The following is a 19,451-nucleotide window of genomic DNA, read 5'->3' as shown; positions in this document are numbered from 1 at the left end:
GGCTGCCCAGCAAACCGGAAAGCTGGTAGCGCTCGGGCAGCCCTTTTCGCGTGGCTGGGAGGGAGGAGGGGGAGTTAGGGCGGGGACTTTGGGGAAGGGGCGGGGAAAGGGTGGAGTTGGGGCGGGGCCGGGGTGGGGGCGGGCGGGGAAGGGGCGGGGCTGGGGCCCGTGGAGTGTCCTCTTTTTTTATTTTTTAAATATGGTAACCCTAACATATATCCTGAGTGCATTGACCTCACACAGGGGTGTGTGTGTGGGGGGATCCCATTCTGCTCACCTAAAAATGCAAGACACATAGCGGCTAGCAGCATGTGCCCACATGCCGCCCCCATGAAACTAGGGTTCTCCCCCCAGGGAGTTATGCTACATGCAGAGTGTCCCTGGGAGTCATTAGCAAACATGATTCTTTACCAAACATGAACGGGAATCTGCCCCCCAGCACAGCCAACTCTGCAGACATACTTACGAAATTAGACACGGTGGAGGTGAGGCAGTGTCTTTTGTTGAACCAACTTATCGTGGTGACAGAGACAAGCTTTAGCACTACAAGCGCTCTTCTTCAGGTCTGGGGAAAGTAGCAAGAGTGTCACAGCTAAATAGAAGATTGAACAGATAGTTTAGAGTAGTTAGCAAAAAAAAAAAAGTTCAGATGTGTCAAAATGTCGACATTTTTGGAATAAAACATTTAGATGTTTCCTTTCAAAACAACTTTTAATTTGCATTTTCTTAAATTTTATAATGTACAATAGAATAGAATACAATATAGTAGAATATAAACTCAAAAAATCAAAATGAAACATTTGGATGGAGTCAAAACATTTTTTTTTAAATATTTTCTTTCATGGAGAATTTTGCTATTTTCAGTTTTCATTCCAAATCAGACCAAAAAGAAATTAAAAAAAACTTGAAATCCTGCATGAAATGGAATTTCTGTTCTTTTCACAGCTCTAGCAATACGCCTTTAAGTGAGTCACAATCGCTATACGAATTGTTATACATTTTGTAACAACAGGTCTGTTTGTATCTATCTTTCTCTTATTCCTCCACTTTGTTTATTAACTGATCCCCATTCTTTAGGGGTCTGTTTGGTTTTTATTCTCGTTCTTCTTAAGAACAAAACCAGACTTTTAGCTTCCTGTAGACCTGAGAATATTCTCTTGTGGCACTGAGCTCAAACATCCAGCTAATAGTCTATACCAGTCTATAGACTATACCAGAACTATCCTTTTAATGACTATACTTCAGCTACCTGACATGGAACATTTCCCCCCCTTTCTAACTACCCAGCATTGTTTCTGAATCAAGAATAGACATCAGTGATTCCTAGATTTTCCCTGACTAAATTAAGAGAAGTGCAAAGAGTAAACAAAGTGTGTAAACACTGAGGATTTATGAATATCTCATTTTTAATGTTCAAGAGTATGTAAAAGTATGAGTTTGTTTAAAATACATGGGGCCAGATTTCCTAGTCTGAATGCCACCGAGTTGGAGATTGGGCTGACGCGTGTGTGGTTTTCCCCACACAGAAGAGAATTGTGCTCCTACTAGACCAACGGAATTTAGTGCTGAACTCATGCATATGCCAGTCAGATTAGTGCTATAAACAAATACACCAGCATAAGCTTTAGGTATGAAGAGGAAATGAGGGGTTTCTTAATGCGCTCTCTACATTGATGATACTAAAACCCTGCCTCTCTTCCAGCTAGCAGAAAAATACGGGCCAGTGTTCACCCTCCACTTTGGGTCCCAGAAAGCTGTAGTCCTCACTGGATACGAAGCCGTGAAGGAGGCGCTCGTGAACTTCACAGATGAATTTGTAGACCGACCCCCCATCCCAATATTTGAACAAATCCAGCATGGAAATGGTACTAGCCCTTGGAGATGTGAGAGTTTCAAAAGGGCTCAGCTAGGCCAAGGCCACCATGGCCTGAGAACTTTTGGAAGTCCTGCCCCGAGTCTGTATTTTAGCTAAACTGACCCCAAAATTCTGCTTCTCCAGTGTGCAGCTCTTGTCATTAGCGACAATTACTTTGGCAAACAACTTCGTGACCAGTTAACATCCTGAATTTTAAAAGATGAGGGCAGAATTTTAAAGGCACAATGACAACTATGTGACTGCAAAAAGAAGAACAGGAGTACTTGTGGCACCTTAGAGACTAACAAATTTATTAGAGCATAAGATGCATCCGAAGAAGTGGGCTGTAGTCCACGAAAGCTTATGCTCTAATAAATTTGTTAGTCTCTAAGGTGCCACAAGTACTCCTGTTCTTCTTTTTGCGGATACAGACTAACACGGCTGTTACTCTGAAAACTATGTGACTAATTCCCATAAGCAGCCAATGTGAGTTAGGTGCCTCACTGCAATTAATGCATTTTACCTGAGGTATCAGTTCATGAAAGATGAACCATACTGGATTTGGCGCTCCGTATTTTACCTCTCTTGCCAGTCGGTGCTGCCATTTTGGATGTATTCATTCCAGAAAGTCCTGCCTCCAAAAATGGCCCTTTGTAGAACAATATATCACAGGTTCAGATAACGGTTATGAGCCAAATCTGTGATCCCTTCCCTCAAACAGCTCCATCCAAGGCAGTTCCTCCGTCCCCATATCCATGATTGGCTTAGAAAACATTTTACCTGGATCCTCCTCTTATTTCTTCCACTCTCTAGCTCAAAGCTTAACTAGGCGCTCCAGCATCAGCTATCACACAGTGCTCCTTGATTACCACGTGTGATAGAGCCCCCCCAGTCACACTCTGAGAGCTGATCTCAGGGCTACAAACTGACAAATCAATGGAAGGAGGAAAAGAATTGGCCAGAGTTAGGGTGACCATATGTCCCGATTTTATAGGGACAGTCCCGATTTTTGGGTCTTTTTCTTATATAGGCTCCTATTACTCCCCACTCCCTGTCCCGATTTTTCACACTTGCTGTCTGGTCACCCTTGCCAGAGTCAGTATATCTGTAACATTGATATAATGGGGGCAGTAGAAAATCTTTCACATTTAGCTCCTAGGTCAATTCTAATCCAGATCAGCAGCTATGACGAGCGACTGACTTTTAGTTGATCTGGGTGAAATGAGTTTGGTGGACTCAGCTTCATTCTCAGAGGGATACTGTCCACATCATACAAGCAAATACCAACAACAGTACTAAATAACAGACTTGTTGGTAGCTTCAGCAGAGATGCCAAGGATTGACTAAGGGCTTGGAGACTCTGTTATCCCTTGACCACTAGAGGTCATGTCAGATTTAGGGCACAGCCTGAAACTTTTGCCTCTGCTACCCTTGCGGCACCAGTTGAATGGACCATAGAGGATTTGGGTCTTCAAGGCTGTTAATCTGGCACATTATATCAGCACTAAAGTCACACAGAAAATGTATTAAAAAATGGAGTGCTCTAAATGCCTGGTTGCCTCCCACATGAGTGTGATGGCAAAAACTGAACTGTGAGGAAAACTATTTCCATGAAGTAAAGGATGGCTGGGATTGGTGGACGGAATTAGGAGGAGGACATAGCAATGAATGGCAAAGTCTGAACTGGGAGGAAAACTATTTCCAGGAAGTAAAAGATGGCTGGGATTGATGGACGGAGCTAGGAGGAGGACATAGAAATGAATGGCAAATGGGATAATGGAACAGCAAGGAGAAATGGAGGGAGAGAAACTGTGGAGATATTCTCATATTCTTTTAAGTAGAGTTAGGATCCCCTTGAGTTCTACGTTCTCAGCAATCACATATACCTTACATATACCTCAGGTGTATTCTTTTCTAATGGAGAGCTGTGGAGAACGACACGAAGATTCACTGTGTCAACCATGCGCAATCTTGGAATGGGGAAAAAGCTGATAGAGGAAAAAATTCTTGAAGAGCTTCATTTACTTATTGAGACAATCAAATCTTCCAGAGGTGAGCTGGTGAATATTAAGGTTAAATATCGCATTGCTCAGACTTTTCAAGCACCGTTGTAAACACAAGTCAGTGGTGAGGCTGTGGCATGAGAGTTATGTTTATCCTTTTGTTTGTTCTTATTACAGGTGAGCCATTTAGCCTCAAGTCATTTAACGCTGCTCCAACCAACATCACCTTTCTTATGCTGTTTGGGGACCGGTTTGACTACAAAGACCCAACCTTTGTCACTCTGTTAAGACTCATAGATGAAGTTATGGTTCTTCTTGGATCTCCATTCTTGCATGTAAGTAACTCTTCCAGTGTATTTTGAGTCATACAGGCTCCATGACCCAGCGCAGCAGATCTCAGGCTGTAAGAACTAGCACATCCCATCTAAAAATCAATAGTACTCAGGGTGCTGCCTTCATAATTATAATCAGTGTCATTAAAACGGAGTCTGAACCTCAGACCATATTTGAAACCAAGCTGTATAGTATGTAATTGCAACCCGCCTACCACCATTTACAAATCATTGGTCTAACAGACTGAACAAAGGGGCTGTGAGTTAGGAATAACCCTGTTGTGAAGGGTTGGATTCACTCTGCAAGCTTCCCCAACTCTCCAGCCAATGTGCTTCAACCATGACATGGGAGGTAAGAACCCTTCTAGCCCCAAAAATGGAGTTCAGGCTCTGTGCCCTCTTCGCCTCAAAGCTGAGACTACCAGTGAGCATGAGAAATAGCATCAGCTGTATTCATAGATTTTGTAACATGTCCATTGTGTGGTGACTATTTTCCACATCTATTAGTGACCTGTACTGAATTATACTTACTAAACGAAGGTTATCTACATTGCATCTGTAACAAGAAAAACTTGTTTGGGTGGAGGAAATCCACTGGTTGGTTTATAGGTCCCTAGACAGAGTCACAAATCCACAGTGTTCCTGAGTGTTGTAATTTGCATTTGGATCATTAATTCAATGGTGGGGGGAGGGGGGAGGATCACATTTCACCTGACAGCTCCTTCTGTTGTTCATGTGAGGATGGTCACATGCAGGGTTTATTCCAGCCAGTTCATGGCATGTATCACCCTAGGAAACGAAGGTGATAGTCGTGTCTTAGTATGAACTGGTACCACAGTATCTATTCGCACCAGCTAAAGTGATAGGTAATAGTGCAGAATGGAAGATATTGTGCTCATGAAACAGTTTACTAACACGCTAGTTTCAGGCAGCGATATATGAATAACTGGTGCCTGGGGCTACAACCTATTAGTTCTTGTTTTTATCAGCACAGACAAGAGCAACATCTTTGTGACCAGGCGGCTGATAGCCTCTATGATACACAGAATAGTCCCACTGAGAATTGCTGTCTGGTGTGGATCTGAGATGAGAATTATGCTATATGAATTTTAGCCCTGAACTGAATGTTGGTTCCCCCCGCAAATTTGAGACTTTATCTTTTTAATTTATTCTATTTGTTCTTAAATGTCATTTCATTGTACACGAAAGTGCAGCCTTTGCCTGCCTCGCTTGTATTTTCTAATCATAGTCCGGGTTCAGAGACTATGGCTGTGTTAAACATGCTTCATAGGAGTCAGCAAAGTACTTAATCATGTACCTAGCCCCACTGAAATCAAAGGACTAGATTTTGTGGCACAAAGTGGACTTAATGTGGCCAGAGGAGAATTTCCTTTGTGCAAGGGAACTCTCAGCTGGCATAGCCAACTCCTGCCCCAGCCCAACATAGGGGATACAGGGTCGGCATGTCCGGGACTCTTGGCGGGAGGGGCTTGGTGGAGCAGTGCACCCAATTCGTATCTAGCATACGGTTCCCAAGGGACCCTACACCTGTGGTGTAGGTTAGAGCTGCTTCCTTTAAGCTTTACCCTTGTGCTGAGAACCTGGCACCTCAGAATCAGAGAGACGCAACTGGCTCCCTTGTGGCTTCATCCCTGTGTTTTAGCAGAGCTCAGATGCTGTAGAAAATCTGCTCCAATGGGACCGCTCATGAACTTCTAGTTAGGCCTGTGCTTAAGAACCTTGCTGAATCAGGGCCTGAAAGCATAAGGCCCCGCCCTACATTCAAATGGGCTAGCTTCACCCAGGTGGAGTCCCAGTGACATCAGGAGTGCTGGTTATCATTACAAACCTCTACGGGACAATGTTACAGACCTGTAATGACAGGCCATCCCAGCACCCTTTGGCATGGCTCTTCCTGTATCTTGGCACTTTGGGTTTAACGCATCCATTCTTTTTCCTTACTAGTTTTTTAATTTCTACCCATTCCTTGGATTATTTCTCAAAACCCACAAGATTTTACTTAAAAAAATAGAAGATGTGCGCATCATTTTAAGGAATTACATCCAGATCAGCAGACAAGATCTCAGCGAGAACTCTCTGAGCTACGTTGATGCATTAGTGTTCAAACAGCACCAGGTACGTGACCGAGACAATTTAGTCTGTTTTCAACAAAAACACTTAACTAGCTCCTGATCTCAGCCACATCAACGTAACCTTCCTGAGGTCAATGCCGTTATCCAGATGGAACTGAAATCAAACTCCGTTCCCTTACTTTTGCCATAATTTATCTAGTGAATGTTTCACCAAAATTGGATGTGGAAACACGACCCCACTTTATAATCTATGATCAACTGTTTGTTCCTACAAGAAAATCAATAGGGTTTCATAAAGGATGAATCTGACGCTTTGTGTTAATAAAGAAACCAATCATTGATCTCATTGTTCTAAAAGGAATAAGGAAGTCAGTTGTTATATCACAGCTACATGTCCTGGCCCTGCATTTATTCCTTGCATCTGGCCACTGTGATTTCTAAGACAGATTGATCTCAGTGTAATATTAAAACAAAAAACATTTAGACTCTACATTTTTCTTCTTTCAAACAGAGCGGGGCCAGATATGTACACTGCACCTCCTAGCCATTCATATTGAGCTGGGTTCAAGGATCACTATGCTCCAACAGTCTGGCAGGGGAGAATGTTCACAAAAAATCTTTGCACACATTCCAACCAGGCAGGTAGAGTGGGAGGTATCTCTTGGAGGTTTGAAATCATTGAACTCGAATCTCCAGCTGCACACAGAAGGGAATAGGTATTTATTTCCAACCCCTGCAAAATGAACTGCAGGGGTGAGTTTGCGAATACCATCCAAAGCGGAGCTCAGCCCTGCTTCAGATTAGAGATGGACCCCGAACCAATCACTTGTATCAAAACCCCTCTAGCTTCTGGGGAAGTTCAGCTCTCCATGCAGATCTGCACTGGGTGGCTCAGATCCAACTCTGCCCTCGGTTCTGAAATCCTCCACTGGCTTCCCCTTGGCTCGCAAATCTATGAGAATGCCTGAAAATGCGATGGGCGAGGTGGGACTTCCCAAATCTTACTCAGTTGTAATTTTGCCTCAGTCAGAGTGAACAAGAGCACTTTCAACACTAACTGAAACTTGTGTGTTTAAAGGAGACAAACAAGAAAGACAGCCTGTTTCATGATGAAAACATAATAGCATCTGTACTTGACCTGGTCATGGCTGGAACTGAGACAACTGCCACAACCTTGCAATGGGCCATCCTACTGATGATGAAATATCCAGAGATCCAAAGTGAGCCGCTCTATGGTTTCACTCTTTGTCGGTGCCTTGTTTTAATAAGAAAGTCAGGTTAAGTATCTGATGTGTAGATGCCAATGCTGCTTTCGCCACAAAAGCTGCATCCCCTCTCTTTATTATTAGTTATTATTTGTATTGCGGTAGCATGTGGGAACCCCAATCACGGATCAGGACCCCAATGTGCTAGGCACTGTATGAACACCGAACAAAAAGATTGTCCTTGTCTCAAAGAGTTTGCAGTCTAAGTTGAGTAAGGCTGGCTTCTGTCTTCCAAAACTGGATTTTTCTATTTCCTGGAGGGAGAAGCATAGACAAGGGCTGTGTAGATAGTATGATACAAAACACAACAAAACAAAACACACATGCCTGAAATCCAGAGAGACTTGAGGTGCCTGAGGAAGCCAGGTTTAGGGTTTGCAAAATGTGGTTTGATTTTGCCAAAGCAAATTCAAAAGTGGGGAGAGAGCCCTTCTGATAGGACACATTTGCGTTTGCTTTTACTTTTAGAAAAGGTACAAGAGGAGATTGGGACCATTGTCCAATCAGGAAGCCAGGCCACATATGAAGACCGGAAAAACATGCCATTTACAAATGCGGTGATACATGAAGTGCAGCGATTCATCACCCTGCTGCCACACGTTCCACGGTGCACATCTGTTGATACACATTTCAGAGGCTACTTCCTCCCCAAGGTATGTATCACTTTTTTTAATGGATACCACTACGTTCCGCCCTTGCCAACAGCAATGAATGGATACTTAGATACTAAGGGCCAGATTCTGCCATCCTCATGTGAGTAATTCCTCACTCCAAGAGTAGCTCTGTTTGACTCAGGGGGGCTATTTGCAGTGTGAGGTATTCTGGAAGGCTGGCATGCAGGATCTGGCCCCATGTTTGCAGTTTTCAAGGCAGTCCTGGGGATTTAGCCATCTTCTAAATACTCTACACTGCCTTGAAAATCTCAGCCTGTACCATGTACAGTGCTCTGAATGGAAGGGTTCAAATCATCTATGCAAGTGCACCTGGTAGAAACCAGAATTAAAGCTGGAATTTGGCACAGCAAACAGGTAAAATCCAGGTTTCAGTGAAGCCCGTAGGAAGATTCACATTTACTTCAATCAGACCGAGGTTTGGGTCACAGGAAGAAGCAAAGCTTAAACGGCAGGGTGGAGACTGACAAAGAGTAGATCAGTGGAATTCAGTAACCTTTAAGGACCAAATCCTGCAGCCCTTCCTTGCCTCAGTCACCAGTACTCGCACAGCTACAATGTCCTTGCCCATCTGAGTATGGCATTGGCAGCATCATGTCCTACTCTGAATGATGTTGTTATCATTATTGCTATGTGGTAGCACCAAGAAGCCCCACTCAGGGGCCAGGACCCCATTGTGTTAGGCATTGTACAAAACTGAAAAAAAGGATGCTCGTTGCCCCAAAGAGCACAGAGTAATGTACCCCTAAGAGAATTCCTCACGATCGGAGTGTCAGTTGGATCAGAGATTTCATGGAAGTACAGGGGTTTGTAGAACCAAACACCTCTTTTAGTTTGTGCTTCATGTTGTATTCCAGGGAATAACCGTGATTCCTTCCCTCACCTCGGTGCTGCTGGATAAAACACAGTGGGAGACACCACATGAGTTTAACCCCAACCACTTTCTTGATGCTGATGGGAACTTTGTAAAGAAAGAAGCTTTCCTGCCATTCTCCACAGGTAATTAAGGGGCCCTATCCTGAAAGGAGCAGAGGTTTCTCAGGTTCTGGTAGGATCAGGAACTTTGTATTAGGAAACAGAGCATTGATCAGGAGAGATCTATTTCAGTATTTCAAAAAGGACCAAGCAAACCTAATACCCAGCCAAGCAGAGACAATGAATCTGCAACAGACCTGACTTATCTCAGCATAAGCCTTCCCTCTAACAAAATGGATCAGTTCTCAACTGATACAAAGGTAGGCAAAGGAAAGGAAGGGTATCGGCTCCAAAAGAACAAGGAAAGGAGCCCAAAAGGTGCCAAGGAGAGGCCAGCCAAAATAAACAGGACTTGAATGATACCCTAAACCAGATACACAAGGCTGTACCATTGACTTACTGTGGCCTGGACACATCACTGAATCCTTTCTGGATTTCAATTTCTTCGTCTGCAAAATACAGTTAATAATACTCTGCCACAAGGAGGTGGTGGGCTTAATTGAAAGTTGCTAGACCAGGGGTGGGCAAACTTTTTGGCCTAAGGGCCACATCTGGGTATGGAAATTGTATGGTAGGCCATGAATGCTCATGAAATTGGGGGTTGAGGTGTGGGAAGGGGTGAGGACTCTGGCTGGGGGTGCAGGCTCTGGGGTGGGGCTGGGCATGAGGGGTTGGGGATGCAGGAGGGTACTCCAGGCTAGGACCAAGGGGTTCGGAAGGTGGGAGGGGGATCAGGGCTGGGGCAGGGGGTTGGGGCATGGGAGGAGGGCAGGGGTGCAGGCTCCGTATGGCGCTTACCTCAAGCAGCTCCCGGAAGCAGCAGCATGTCCCCTCTACAGCTCCTATGTGGAAGCGCAGCCAGGTGGCTCTGCATGTTGCCCCATCCGCAGGCGCCGCCCCTGCAGCTCCCATTGGCCGCCGTTCCTGGCCAATGGGAGCTGTGGGGGCAGCGCTTCAGGCAGGGGCAGCATGCGGAGCCCCCTTGCTGCCCCTACGCATAGGAGCTGGAAGTGGAACATGTCGCTGCTTCTGGGAGCCACGCAGAGTGGGGCAAGCCGTCAACACTGCTCCCCGGCATGGAGCGGGGCAAGCCCCAGACCCTGCTCCCCGGCAGGAGCTCGAGGGCAGGATTAAAACATCTGAATGGCCAGATGCGGCCCCCGGGCCATAGTTTGCACACTCCTGTGCTAGACAGAGGTGTAAAATACTGACCTACTCCACCCCTCTAAATGTGTATTTGCGTGTGCATGGACGCGCACACATACACACATACGCAAACACGCAGCCAAGGTGGAATAAAACAAACAGCCCATCCCAAGAAGTCAAATGACATTTTGACGGGCAAGGAACATTGCAAGGTATCAGAAATTTCCTGTGAAATTCCATCCTAATCCCTCTTTAGTGAAGAGGTGTCCTCTAACCAGCCTCCTTGCTGGGGCACAGCAATAAATGTTTCCAAATGCTGTTAATTTCCAAAGCTGCCTCCTTCCTGGCCTGCACGAGCTGTTATCCAACAGAGTGCATTACAAGTAGGCACAGCTGGAAAGAGTAGCCTTACTAGGAGTTTTACAAATCCCAGCACTGCAGGAATCCTAAGGTATTGTAGAGGGAGATTTCCTGCAGAATCTCTCAAATCCTGCCTTGCAACCCGACACTTTACAGCCGTCTCTGTTAAAAGTCGGCTGTGGGAGCTGGGGGTCAGGAGTCCAGCTATGATTCTGCACCCCGCTTTCCAGTGTGGGATTTGCTGCGACAGCATCAGCCGTGAGTTTGCATTTTTGATGCAAAAATCATCAGCAGTGATTTTTTTTTGAGGTCAAAAGCCACGTTCTTGCTTTCCTCTGATTTCTTCATGATGTCATCTCTCAGATCCTGTCATTCTGGGACAGGGCATCCTGCTAAAAAAGAAACAAACTTATGGGAGCCAAGAACAAAAGACAGTCACCAAAGTGAGACTGGCTGGGTGATAGCCTACAAGTCTTCAAACCATTCCACCTTTGGGGAAGGGAACGTTTCTCGGGAAAGTTGATTTTTAAGAGAAAGGGGTTGTTTGAAAGTGCTCAGGGGCCGGGGTGTCAGGATAAGTCTGTGGATGATGTCTGTGGACTACAGTTGCATCTGAAGATTTCAACCTAGGTACAGATCCCCATTGTACTGGGTGTTGTACAAATACACAGCCAGAGGTGGTCCCTGCCCTGTAGAGCTCACAATCTAAACAGACAAGACAGACACAGCATGGGAAGGGAACAAACACACAGAGAGGGGAAGTGACATACCCAGGGTCACACAACAACTCAGTGGCTGAATTCAGATCTCTAGTTATGTCCTATCCACTAGAGACCACAGCCTGCCAGGGAAGACGGTGCATAATAATTTCATGTATTACATAGCCTGGCAATTTACCAGGTGCCTATCACCTCCTTGCTATATGAACATGGCTGACAAAGGAATCAACATGCATATCGTGGCAACATGAGCTACTGGCATAATCATCTGGCTACAACACAGATTATTTTGCTGTAACTATATGTCAGTTCAATTGGGTACAATGGTTCACGAGGAGTCCCATTACTGCTCCTAATAGATCACCTGATGACTATTATGGGCAAGTCTTCACTACCCACCGGGATCTATCGGTAGTGTATCTAGTGTAGATGTGATAAAATCGATCCCCGATCGTGCTCCCCGTCGACTCCGGAACTCCAGCTCACGAGAGGCGGAAGCGGAGTCGACGGGGGAGCAGCAGCGGTCGACTCGCCGCCGTCCTCACGGCCAGGTATGTCGACCTAAGATACGCCAACTTCAGCTACGCTATTCGTGTAGCTGAAGTTGCGTATCTTAGGTCGACCCCCCGCTAGTGTAGACCTGGGCTATAACATTAACAATTAACCTCTGTAACTATTTCTCTGACAGTTAAATCTAATCATTTTTGACACTGCAGGGCGCAGGAATTGCATTGGAGAAAGTCTGGCCAAGATGGAGCTGTTTCTGTTCTTTGTAGGGTTGCTGCAGACGTTTACTTTCCAACCCCCGCCAGGGCTCACAGAAGCAGACCTGGACCTTGCGGTTCCTCAGACTACTTTTACTTTAAGACCACAACCTCAGTCAGCCTGTGCTGTTCTGTGTGAATAAGCAGGACAGAATTAGGGAATCATTCCTTTGTATTGACTTTGACTGCACAGGACATTTCGCCTGGACGCAACAAAGAGAAGGCAGAATCTTGGCGAAATGGTTAATATGTTCCAGATGAGATAGCTATTGCATTATATGCACTGCAGTCGCTTCACACTCTGCTTCTCATAGACTTTAAAGGACTATCGTGATCATCTATTTCAGGGGTGGGCACTTTTTGGCCTGAGAGCCGCATCGGGTTTCGTAAATTGTATGGAGGGCCGGTTAGGGGAGGGGGTCGTGGCCTGTCCCCCATCTCCTATCTGCCTCCCCTGGGACTCCTGCCCCATCCAACCCCCCCTGTTCCCTGATAGCCCCCCGGGACCCCTGCCCCATCCAACCACCCCTTCTCCCTGTCCCCTGACTGCCCCTGCAACCCCATCCAACCCCCCCTCCTTCCTGACTGCCCCCCCGGGACTCCTGACCCCCCACAACTGCCCCGACCCCTATCCACATCCCCACCCCCTGCCCACCATCCCAAACTCCCCTGCCCTCTATCCAACCCTCCCCGATTCCTGCCCCCTTACCGCGCTGCCTGGCGCACCAGTGGCTGGTGGTGCTACAGCCACGCGACCCAGCTGGAGCCGGGCCACGTCACCGCCACTGCGCCACCACGCAGCTGAGAACACTGGGTCAGGCCGGGCTCTGCAGCTGCACTGCCCCAGGAGCTCACAGCCTCACCGCCCAGAGCACTGCACTAGCGGCGGAGCGAGCGAACTGCGGCTGTGGGGGAGAGAAACATCAGGAGATGGGCTGGCGGCTAGCCTCCTGAGCCAGGAGCTCGGGGGCCGGGCAGGACGGTTCCTGGCCTGCGGGCCGTAGTTTGCCCACCCCTGCAGGGCCAGCTCTGGCTTTTTTGCGGTCCTAGGCAAAAAAGCCACCCGCCGCGCCCCCCCCCAGCTCGGCAGTGGAGGGCACTGAGCCCAGCCACGGGCCTGCAATCCCCGACAGGCCGGAGCGCCGGGGGGAGGGCGGCGAGCCCGCTGCGGCTCCGCTCTCCCTGGCAGTCAAAGCGCCGGGAGCAGGGCGGAGAGCCCGGCTGGGGCTCTCCGCTCTCCCTGGCGGCGAGCCCCCAGCGGCCAGAGTGCTGGGGGAAGGGCGGCGAACCCAGCCGGGGCTCTCTGCCCTCCCCGGCGGCCAGAGTGCCGGGGGGAGGGCAGAGAGCCCCCGGCGGCCGGAGCGCCGCGGGGAAGGCAGCGAGCCCAGTCGCGGCCCCGCTCTCGGGCCGGAGCGCCCCGCCGCGCCGCCCCTCTCCAGGCGCCGCCCCAAGCACATGCTTGGTGGGCTGGTGCCTGGAGCCAGCCCTGCACCCCTGATCTAGTTGGACCTCCTGCACATTGCAGGCCACAGAACCTCACGCACCCACTCCTGTAATAGACTCCTAACTTCTATAGTGTACACGCTCCTGCACCTATGGAATGAGCTGTGTTCTGAATAAGAATATTATGGGAATCTGACCGTAAAAGCTACCTCTCTCAAGAAGACACGAGCACCATTAATCTGTAATGGGCAGAAATGCTGTCGGGGCCCCATGCTAGAGCCATCCAATAGGATTGAGTGCAGGGGTACTCACACTTCATTGCACCCTGACCCCCTTCTGACAACAAAAATTACTACATGCCCCCAGGAGGGGGAACAAAGCGTGAGCCTGCCCAAGCCCTGCTGTCCCGGGTGGGGACAAAGCCAAAGCCCAAGGGCTTCAGCTCCTGCCAGAGGGCCTGTAACCTGAACCCTGTCACCCAGGGCTGAAGTCCTCGGGCTTCAGCCCCAGGCAGTGGGGCTCGGGCTTTGTCTTCAGCCCCGGAAAGTCTAAGCCAGCCCATTAAATCAGGGTTGCATGACCCACTTTGGGGTCCCGACTCACCGTTGGAGAATTGCTGATCCAGTGACTTTCTTCAAGGTTTCTGTAGCCATTCATAGCTTCTACCAAAATTCTACTAGGTTATCCTTCCAGATATGCTCCAGATGTCAACCGCTGAGGCTGTAGAACTGGGAAAACTTGACTTGTTCACGTGATTTGAGCGTGATCTGCTATTACAATTTTTGGGAACAGAGTCCTTAGAGGGAGTGAGCGAAAACTGGAAACTGACATAGGCAGTTCTGTCTCTGACAATACAAGTCTGCTTCATCATCTAAATGAAAGAGAGAAGAGATGCCTCTTGAGACCTGCACTGGCAGGTGTCTATAAAGAGCCGATGACATGGAAAAGTAATCCAATGCCATGCACACCTTTATGGATTTCTGCCCTCCTTGGGCTGGCTAAATGAGAGAAAATGTTCTTCTTGTTCTCCACACAACGGATAACTAGTTGGACTTTTGGAACCCATTCTTGCAATCGGTTTTGAGTGGGGTCTGACGGATTGTTACTGTGTCAGCTGGACAACTGGGATCAGCAAACCAGCGGGAGTAGGGGGTGGGCTTTGAGGTTTGTTCTGTTCTGTACTCCTGGCCACGGCTGTCACCTCTGCCGGCGAGTGCTCTTTCTATCTGCCGCAGTATTAATGAATTGTGCTCTAATTCGTGTCTAGCTCAGGCATCGTTCTGTGCTTGTCTTTGCCTGCTGACTCCTATTGCTGCATATCCATTCTCCTATCAGCTCTCAATGTATGCGTTCCTTTTTATTTGGCCACACAATAAAGTTTTAACCCCAAAATGTATTTATTGCATATAATCTACAGAACTGAAGTCATTTAAACAGGACACAGAAAGTTGCTTGGAGACAACCCTCAGAGAAAGAGATTTGTCCTACTACATTGAGGCAGACTAATAGCCCAAATATTTACCCCAGGCAAGCTTGTACAGCCCATGCTGCCATGGCTTCATTGCTACCAGTATCCACGCTTTAAAGCTAGCTGGGGTTGTCGCTATACAATCTACAACCAGCCCCTGTGATTGCAGTGAACACATATCTTCAGATTCACAGATTTGACCATTATGATCATCTAGTTTGACCTGCATAACACAGGCCAGAGAATTTCAGCCAGTGTCCCTACACGAAGCCCATTCTTTGGGCTGAAGTAAAGTATATCTTTGGGAGAGGCATCCACTGATGTCAAGCGTTCAGTAGGAAGTCCTCAGCATTCTGCACCAAGGGTGAGCATGCTAGGACTGACTCACTTTCCCTTTCACCTACCCCAGGATAAATTCTCCCTCCTACCTCTGATGAGGGGGCTTTCCTTCCACTGAATAGATACAGGCCCCTTGTGCCCTGCCTAACCCTTACCCCCAAAGCCTGCCTGCAGGCTGCGAAAGCAAGAACCTTTCTTCCCAAGAAGACAAAAAGCCTCCTGCTTCCCATCAAACTTTTGTTGCTACTCATATTGCTTCCCTACTTGGAACTGCTGTGGGCTCTGTGCCAGTCGCTCTCAGCTGTTGGCAGCTGCTGCTGGCCCTCACTACTTCTCCTGGGCTGGGGATCCCAGTCCTGAGGGAGGCGTCAGAAGGAGATGGTCCATGGTGGACATCAGGCCAAGGGAGGGAGGCTGGGTATTCTTGAAAGAAGGTAGGCAAGTCAGGTCAGGAATCACTCAAGGCAAGTCCTAACCCAGGCCTGTCCCCTCAGCTTCCACAATGGCTCCCTCCGTCCCTGCCACAGCGCTCTTTAGTGACATCTCCCAAAATCTGGACTGAAATCCTTGCTCCATTGAAGTCAATGGGAGTTTTGTGGTCAAGATTTCATCCCTGGGATTTAGTCAGTTTCCAAGTGATACCCATCTAGGGATGCACTGGTTTCCAAACAGTTAAGAGACAACACAGTCTAGTGATTAGAGCAAGAGATGGGGATTCAAGAGACCCAGGTTTTATTCCCAGTCGACTCATTGTCTGAGATTGGTCACTGAAAAGCTCTGTGACTCATTCGCCACACCTGTAAACCACTTACCTTCCCAGCGTGTTATGAAGGTTTATTCGTTCATGTTTGTGAAGTGCTTTGAGAGCCTTGAGGTGGAAAGCGAAATGATTCTGCCTCTCTCTTATCCTGAACAACGGCTTTCAGTCTCTGCTGAAGCCCAGGCATCACCTCCCACGCTTGACTCTTCTGATGAAGTGAGAGGAGCCTAGTGAGATCAGCTGTTTGTAGAAATTTTGCAGATTACATGATGCAAATACATCAGAAATGATTGAGATGGACTATTAATCAGAGCCAACCGATCAGCTGCTAATGTCAGGGGCAGAGAACAGGCTCTGATTTACAATTTTTTAAAAATGTATCACACTTCTTATGCTCATCCCTGTATCATCAGCATATGGGTAGAATGCATCACTCTACAGCCCTCAGGAAATCAGACAGCGGGGTACATCTCTGCGTGAAAGACTCCTCCTGTGCGTCTGTCCATCCAAATTATGGAAAAACATAACTATGACTATGACTCAGCTACAGATCTGACAGAAAACACCAGCTCATGAGTCTTTGAAGTGGGTGTAAATACAATCTCCATATTCTTCAACCGACTTCAAATTTTCACCTCCTCTACCTGCAAAGTTTGTCGGTCAAATGCTTGTGCCCTGCGTTGCAATGTAACATTTCTAAGGAACCTAGTTTATCTATTGCTCCCCTTTTGGCCACAAGATGGCACCAATATCCTACCACGGCATTGACTGACAGCCCAGCCTTGCAGTCCTTACTCAGGAAAAACTCCCATTGAGCGTTGCGAATAAGGCTTGTCTGAGGACAGAAGGACTAAGCCCACAGGGTTTTAGACATCCATTGGAACAAAGTATATACAAATTAGCTTACATGCGAGGAAGACAAAGCCCTGGCTGGGATGATTTAGTTGGTGTTGGTCCTGCTAGATGGACTAGATGACCTCCTGAGATCTCTTCCAACCCTGATATTCTATGATTCTACGTCTTAGAACACAAAGTCATATGTCCTATTTTATCATTAACCAAGAAACATTCAGACATTACTCAGTGGGTAGGTTCCTTTACTTCCTTCTCTTATAAGTCTCACCACCACCCGAGGAACTCCTGTCCCAAAGAATTTGCAATCCATGGACTAGATTGTGTAGCCTTTACCCACCCAGGTGAACATTTATTTGCATGAGTAGACCCATTGGCTCCTCTATGGTTTGCACAACCTAGCACTGAATGAGAAGAGAGCAACAGCGGATGATGTGGACCAAGGGATGAAAAAGAGCTGCGAGGTCAATCTCCCATCAACCCTTGCATGAAACGGAATTTTCCTCTATGTGATTCCCTCCCATATGGTTTATCTGCTTGAAGACTTTGAGTGACAGTCTCTCAACCCCATCCCCATTATAAAACCCTATCTGCTCCCTGTACTGGCCTTATACACAGCATTTAAGACAGATTAAAACATCCCATACTGTAAATGAGAGTCATGTGTGTGAACAGAGAAATGGACATTGGCATCTGTGCAGTGCCCACAGCCAGGTGAGGCATTAGGGATCAAAACCATGGAGGAAGCTGTAGCAGGAGAAAAGTGGATACACAGGGTGCTCCTCCCTCTATGTCTCCGGAGCCACATGCTGCTCTTCAGAAGTTAATATGCAGCTCCTTGCATAGGCACCGACTCCGGGGCTGGAACTACAGGCGCCAACTTTCCAATGTGCCGGGCGGTGCTCACTGCTCAACCCCTGGCTCTGCCCCCACTCCACCCCTTCCCATGCCATCCCTTGAGCCTGCAATGCCCTCGCTCCTCCCGCTCCCCCCCAGAGCCTCCTGCACGCCACACAACAGCTGATCAGGATATGTGGGGAGGAAGGGGGAGGTGCTGATCAGCGAGGCTGCCGGTGGGTGGGAGGTGCTGGGAGCCAGGGGCAGGGAGCTGATGGGGGGCTGCTGACGTATTACTGTTGCTCTTCGGCAATGTACATTGGTAAATTCTGGCTCCTTCTCAGGCTCAGGTTGGCCACCCCTGCTCTATGTAGTTACCCTTTCCCTACTGAAAAAAATTCTGTGGGTCCCATTAGCAGGGGATGCCGGTTCCAGGGGAAATTCCAAAATTAAAAAAAAAAAAAGCATTGAAATGAACGGTCGTAATTTTAAAATGTCTGACTTTTTCATGTAGAAAAACTGAAACTGACATTTTTCGAAAGGAAATTGACGAGGCTGCATTAACAGCCTGAATCTTCTGCTGCCACCTGACATCAGGCTACCAAGAAGCCTGGAGCCTTGAAGCCCTGACAACCCCAGCTTGGGCTGGGCTGCCAAGTCTCTGCAGCAGGGAGGCTGGGAGCCCTGCTCAAGATGTTGAGTGTGCAAATATTTGGCAATAATGGATATTTAGGAATAATGTACATTATAATATGTCAATAGCAGTGGGAAATAGCAAATATTTGAGAATAACACAATATTTGTGTCTGTGTCACTCCTTACTCCAAATAAAGGAATAACCCACAGCTAGGGTTCCATTCTTTCCCAATCACTTAGAAACCAGGACAGCGTTTTGTGTTAAGCCATATATTTGCTATATAAAGAAAATTAGTCAATGCCCTGATATTTTCAGTAATTATCTGGCTGGAATTTTCAATGGGAACTGGGCAGTTCCTTTGAAAATCCTACTCTGTGTGGTCAAATATATTCTATACATATCCAGTATTTGCAAAACATAGACTGAATATATATTATCGTTTGTTGGAGGATGTGGTTTCTCTTAAGTGGAGCTAGTGGGAACATTCTATGCAATCTAAGATAAAACAATAAAATAACAGATTTTTTTAGTTATGTCTCCAGTTTACTCACTTAGAATAGCACAGGCTGACTGAGTCGTGGTCTCATGGTGAATCCAGCTTCAGCACCGAAGTCCAACCCAGATTCTGCGACCTCAGGCGAGGGCTGAAATGTAAACTTCTGGAGCAAGCCTGCGAAGAACAGAAAGAGCTCCATCACGGGCAGGCTTACTCCAATGTAGTTCCTTCACCCTGCAATGTCAAAAGCCGAATGTTTAACAAACAGTGTGTCATAACTATAAAGGGAAGGGTAACAGCTGTCCTGTGTACAGTACTATAAAATCCCTCCTGGCCAGAGACTCCAAAATCCTTTTCCCTGTAAAGGGTTAAGAAGCTCAGGTAACCTGGCTGGCATCTGACCTAAAGGACCAATAAGGGGACAAGATACTTTCAA

General features: G+C 47.3%; 1 protein-coding gene and 1 long non-coding RNA gene across 3 annotated transcripts in view; one reads left to right on the top strand and one right to left on the bottom strand.

Annotated features, from left to right (window-relative positions):
- Positions 1-594, bottom strand: part of LOC117884295 — an 8,883-nt gene extending 8,289 nt beyond the window's left edge. Inside the window, exon 1 of one of the 2 annotated variants that reach the window (XR_004647542.1) lies at positions 467-594. This is a non-coding gene — a long non-coding RNA (uncharacterized LOC117884295). The remainder of the gene's footprint in view (positions 1-466) is intronic. The other variant, XR_004647543.1, reaches the window with a different exon arrangement.
- The window catches only part of LOC117884294 (cytochrome P450 2W1), a 14,346-nt gene extending 1,823 nt beyond the window's left edge, over positions 1-12,523 (top strand). Inside the window, exons 2-9 of the mRNA XM_034784581.1 lie at positions 1,703-1,865; positions 3,758-3,907; positions 4,036-4,193; positions 6,156-6,326; positions 7,365-7,503; positions 8,017-8,201; positions 9,077-9,218; positions 12,136-12,523. Of these exons, the coding sequence (XP_034640472.1) occupies positions 1,703-1,865; positions 3,758-3,907; positions 4,036-4,193; positions 6,156-6,326; positions 7,365-7,503; positions 8,017-8,201; positions 9,077-9,218; positions 12,136-12,326 (1,299 nt within the window). The 3' untranslated portion in view covers positions 12,327-12,523. The remainder of the gene's footprint in view (positions 1-1,702; positions 1,866-3,757; positions 3,908-4,035; positions 4,194-6,155; positions 6,327-7,364; positions 7,504-8,016; positions 8,202-9,076; positions 9,219-12,135) is intronic.
- Positions 12,524-19,451: the final 6,928 nt, after the last annotated feature.

Source organism: Trachemys scripta, chromosome 10 (genome assembly GCF_013100865.1).
Source record: "Trachemys scripta elegans isolate TJP31775 chromosome 10, CAS_Tse_1.0, whole genome shotgun sequence".
Lineage (NCBI taxonomy): Eukaryota > Metazoa > Chordata > Testudines > Emydidae > Trachemys > Trachemys scripta.
The sequence above is the reverse complement of the archived record's forward strand: the minus strand, read 5'-3'. Positions and strand labels throughout refer to the sequence as shown.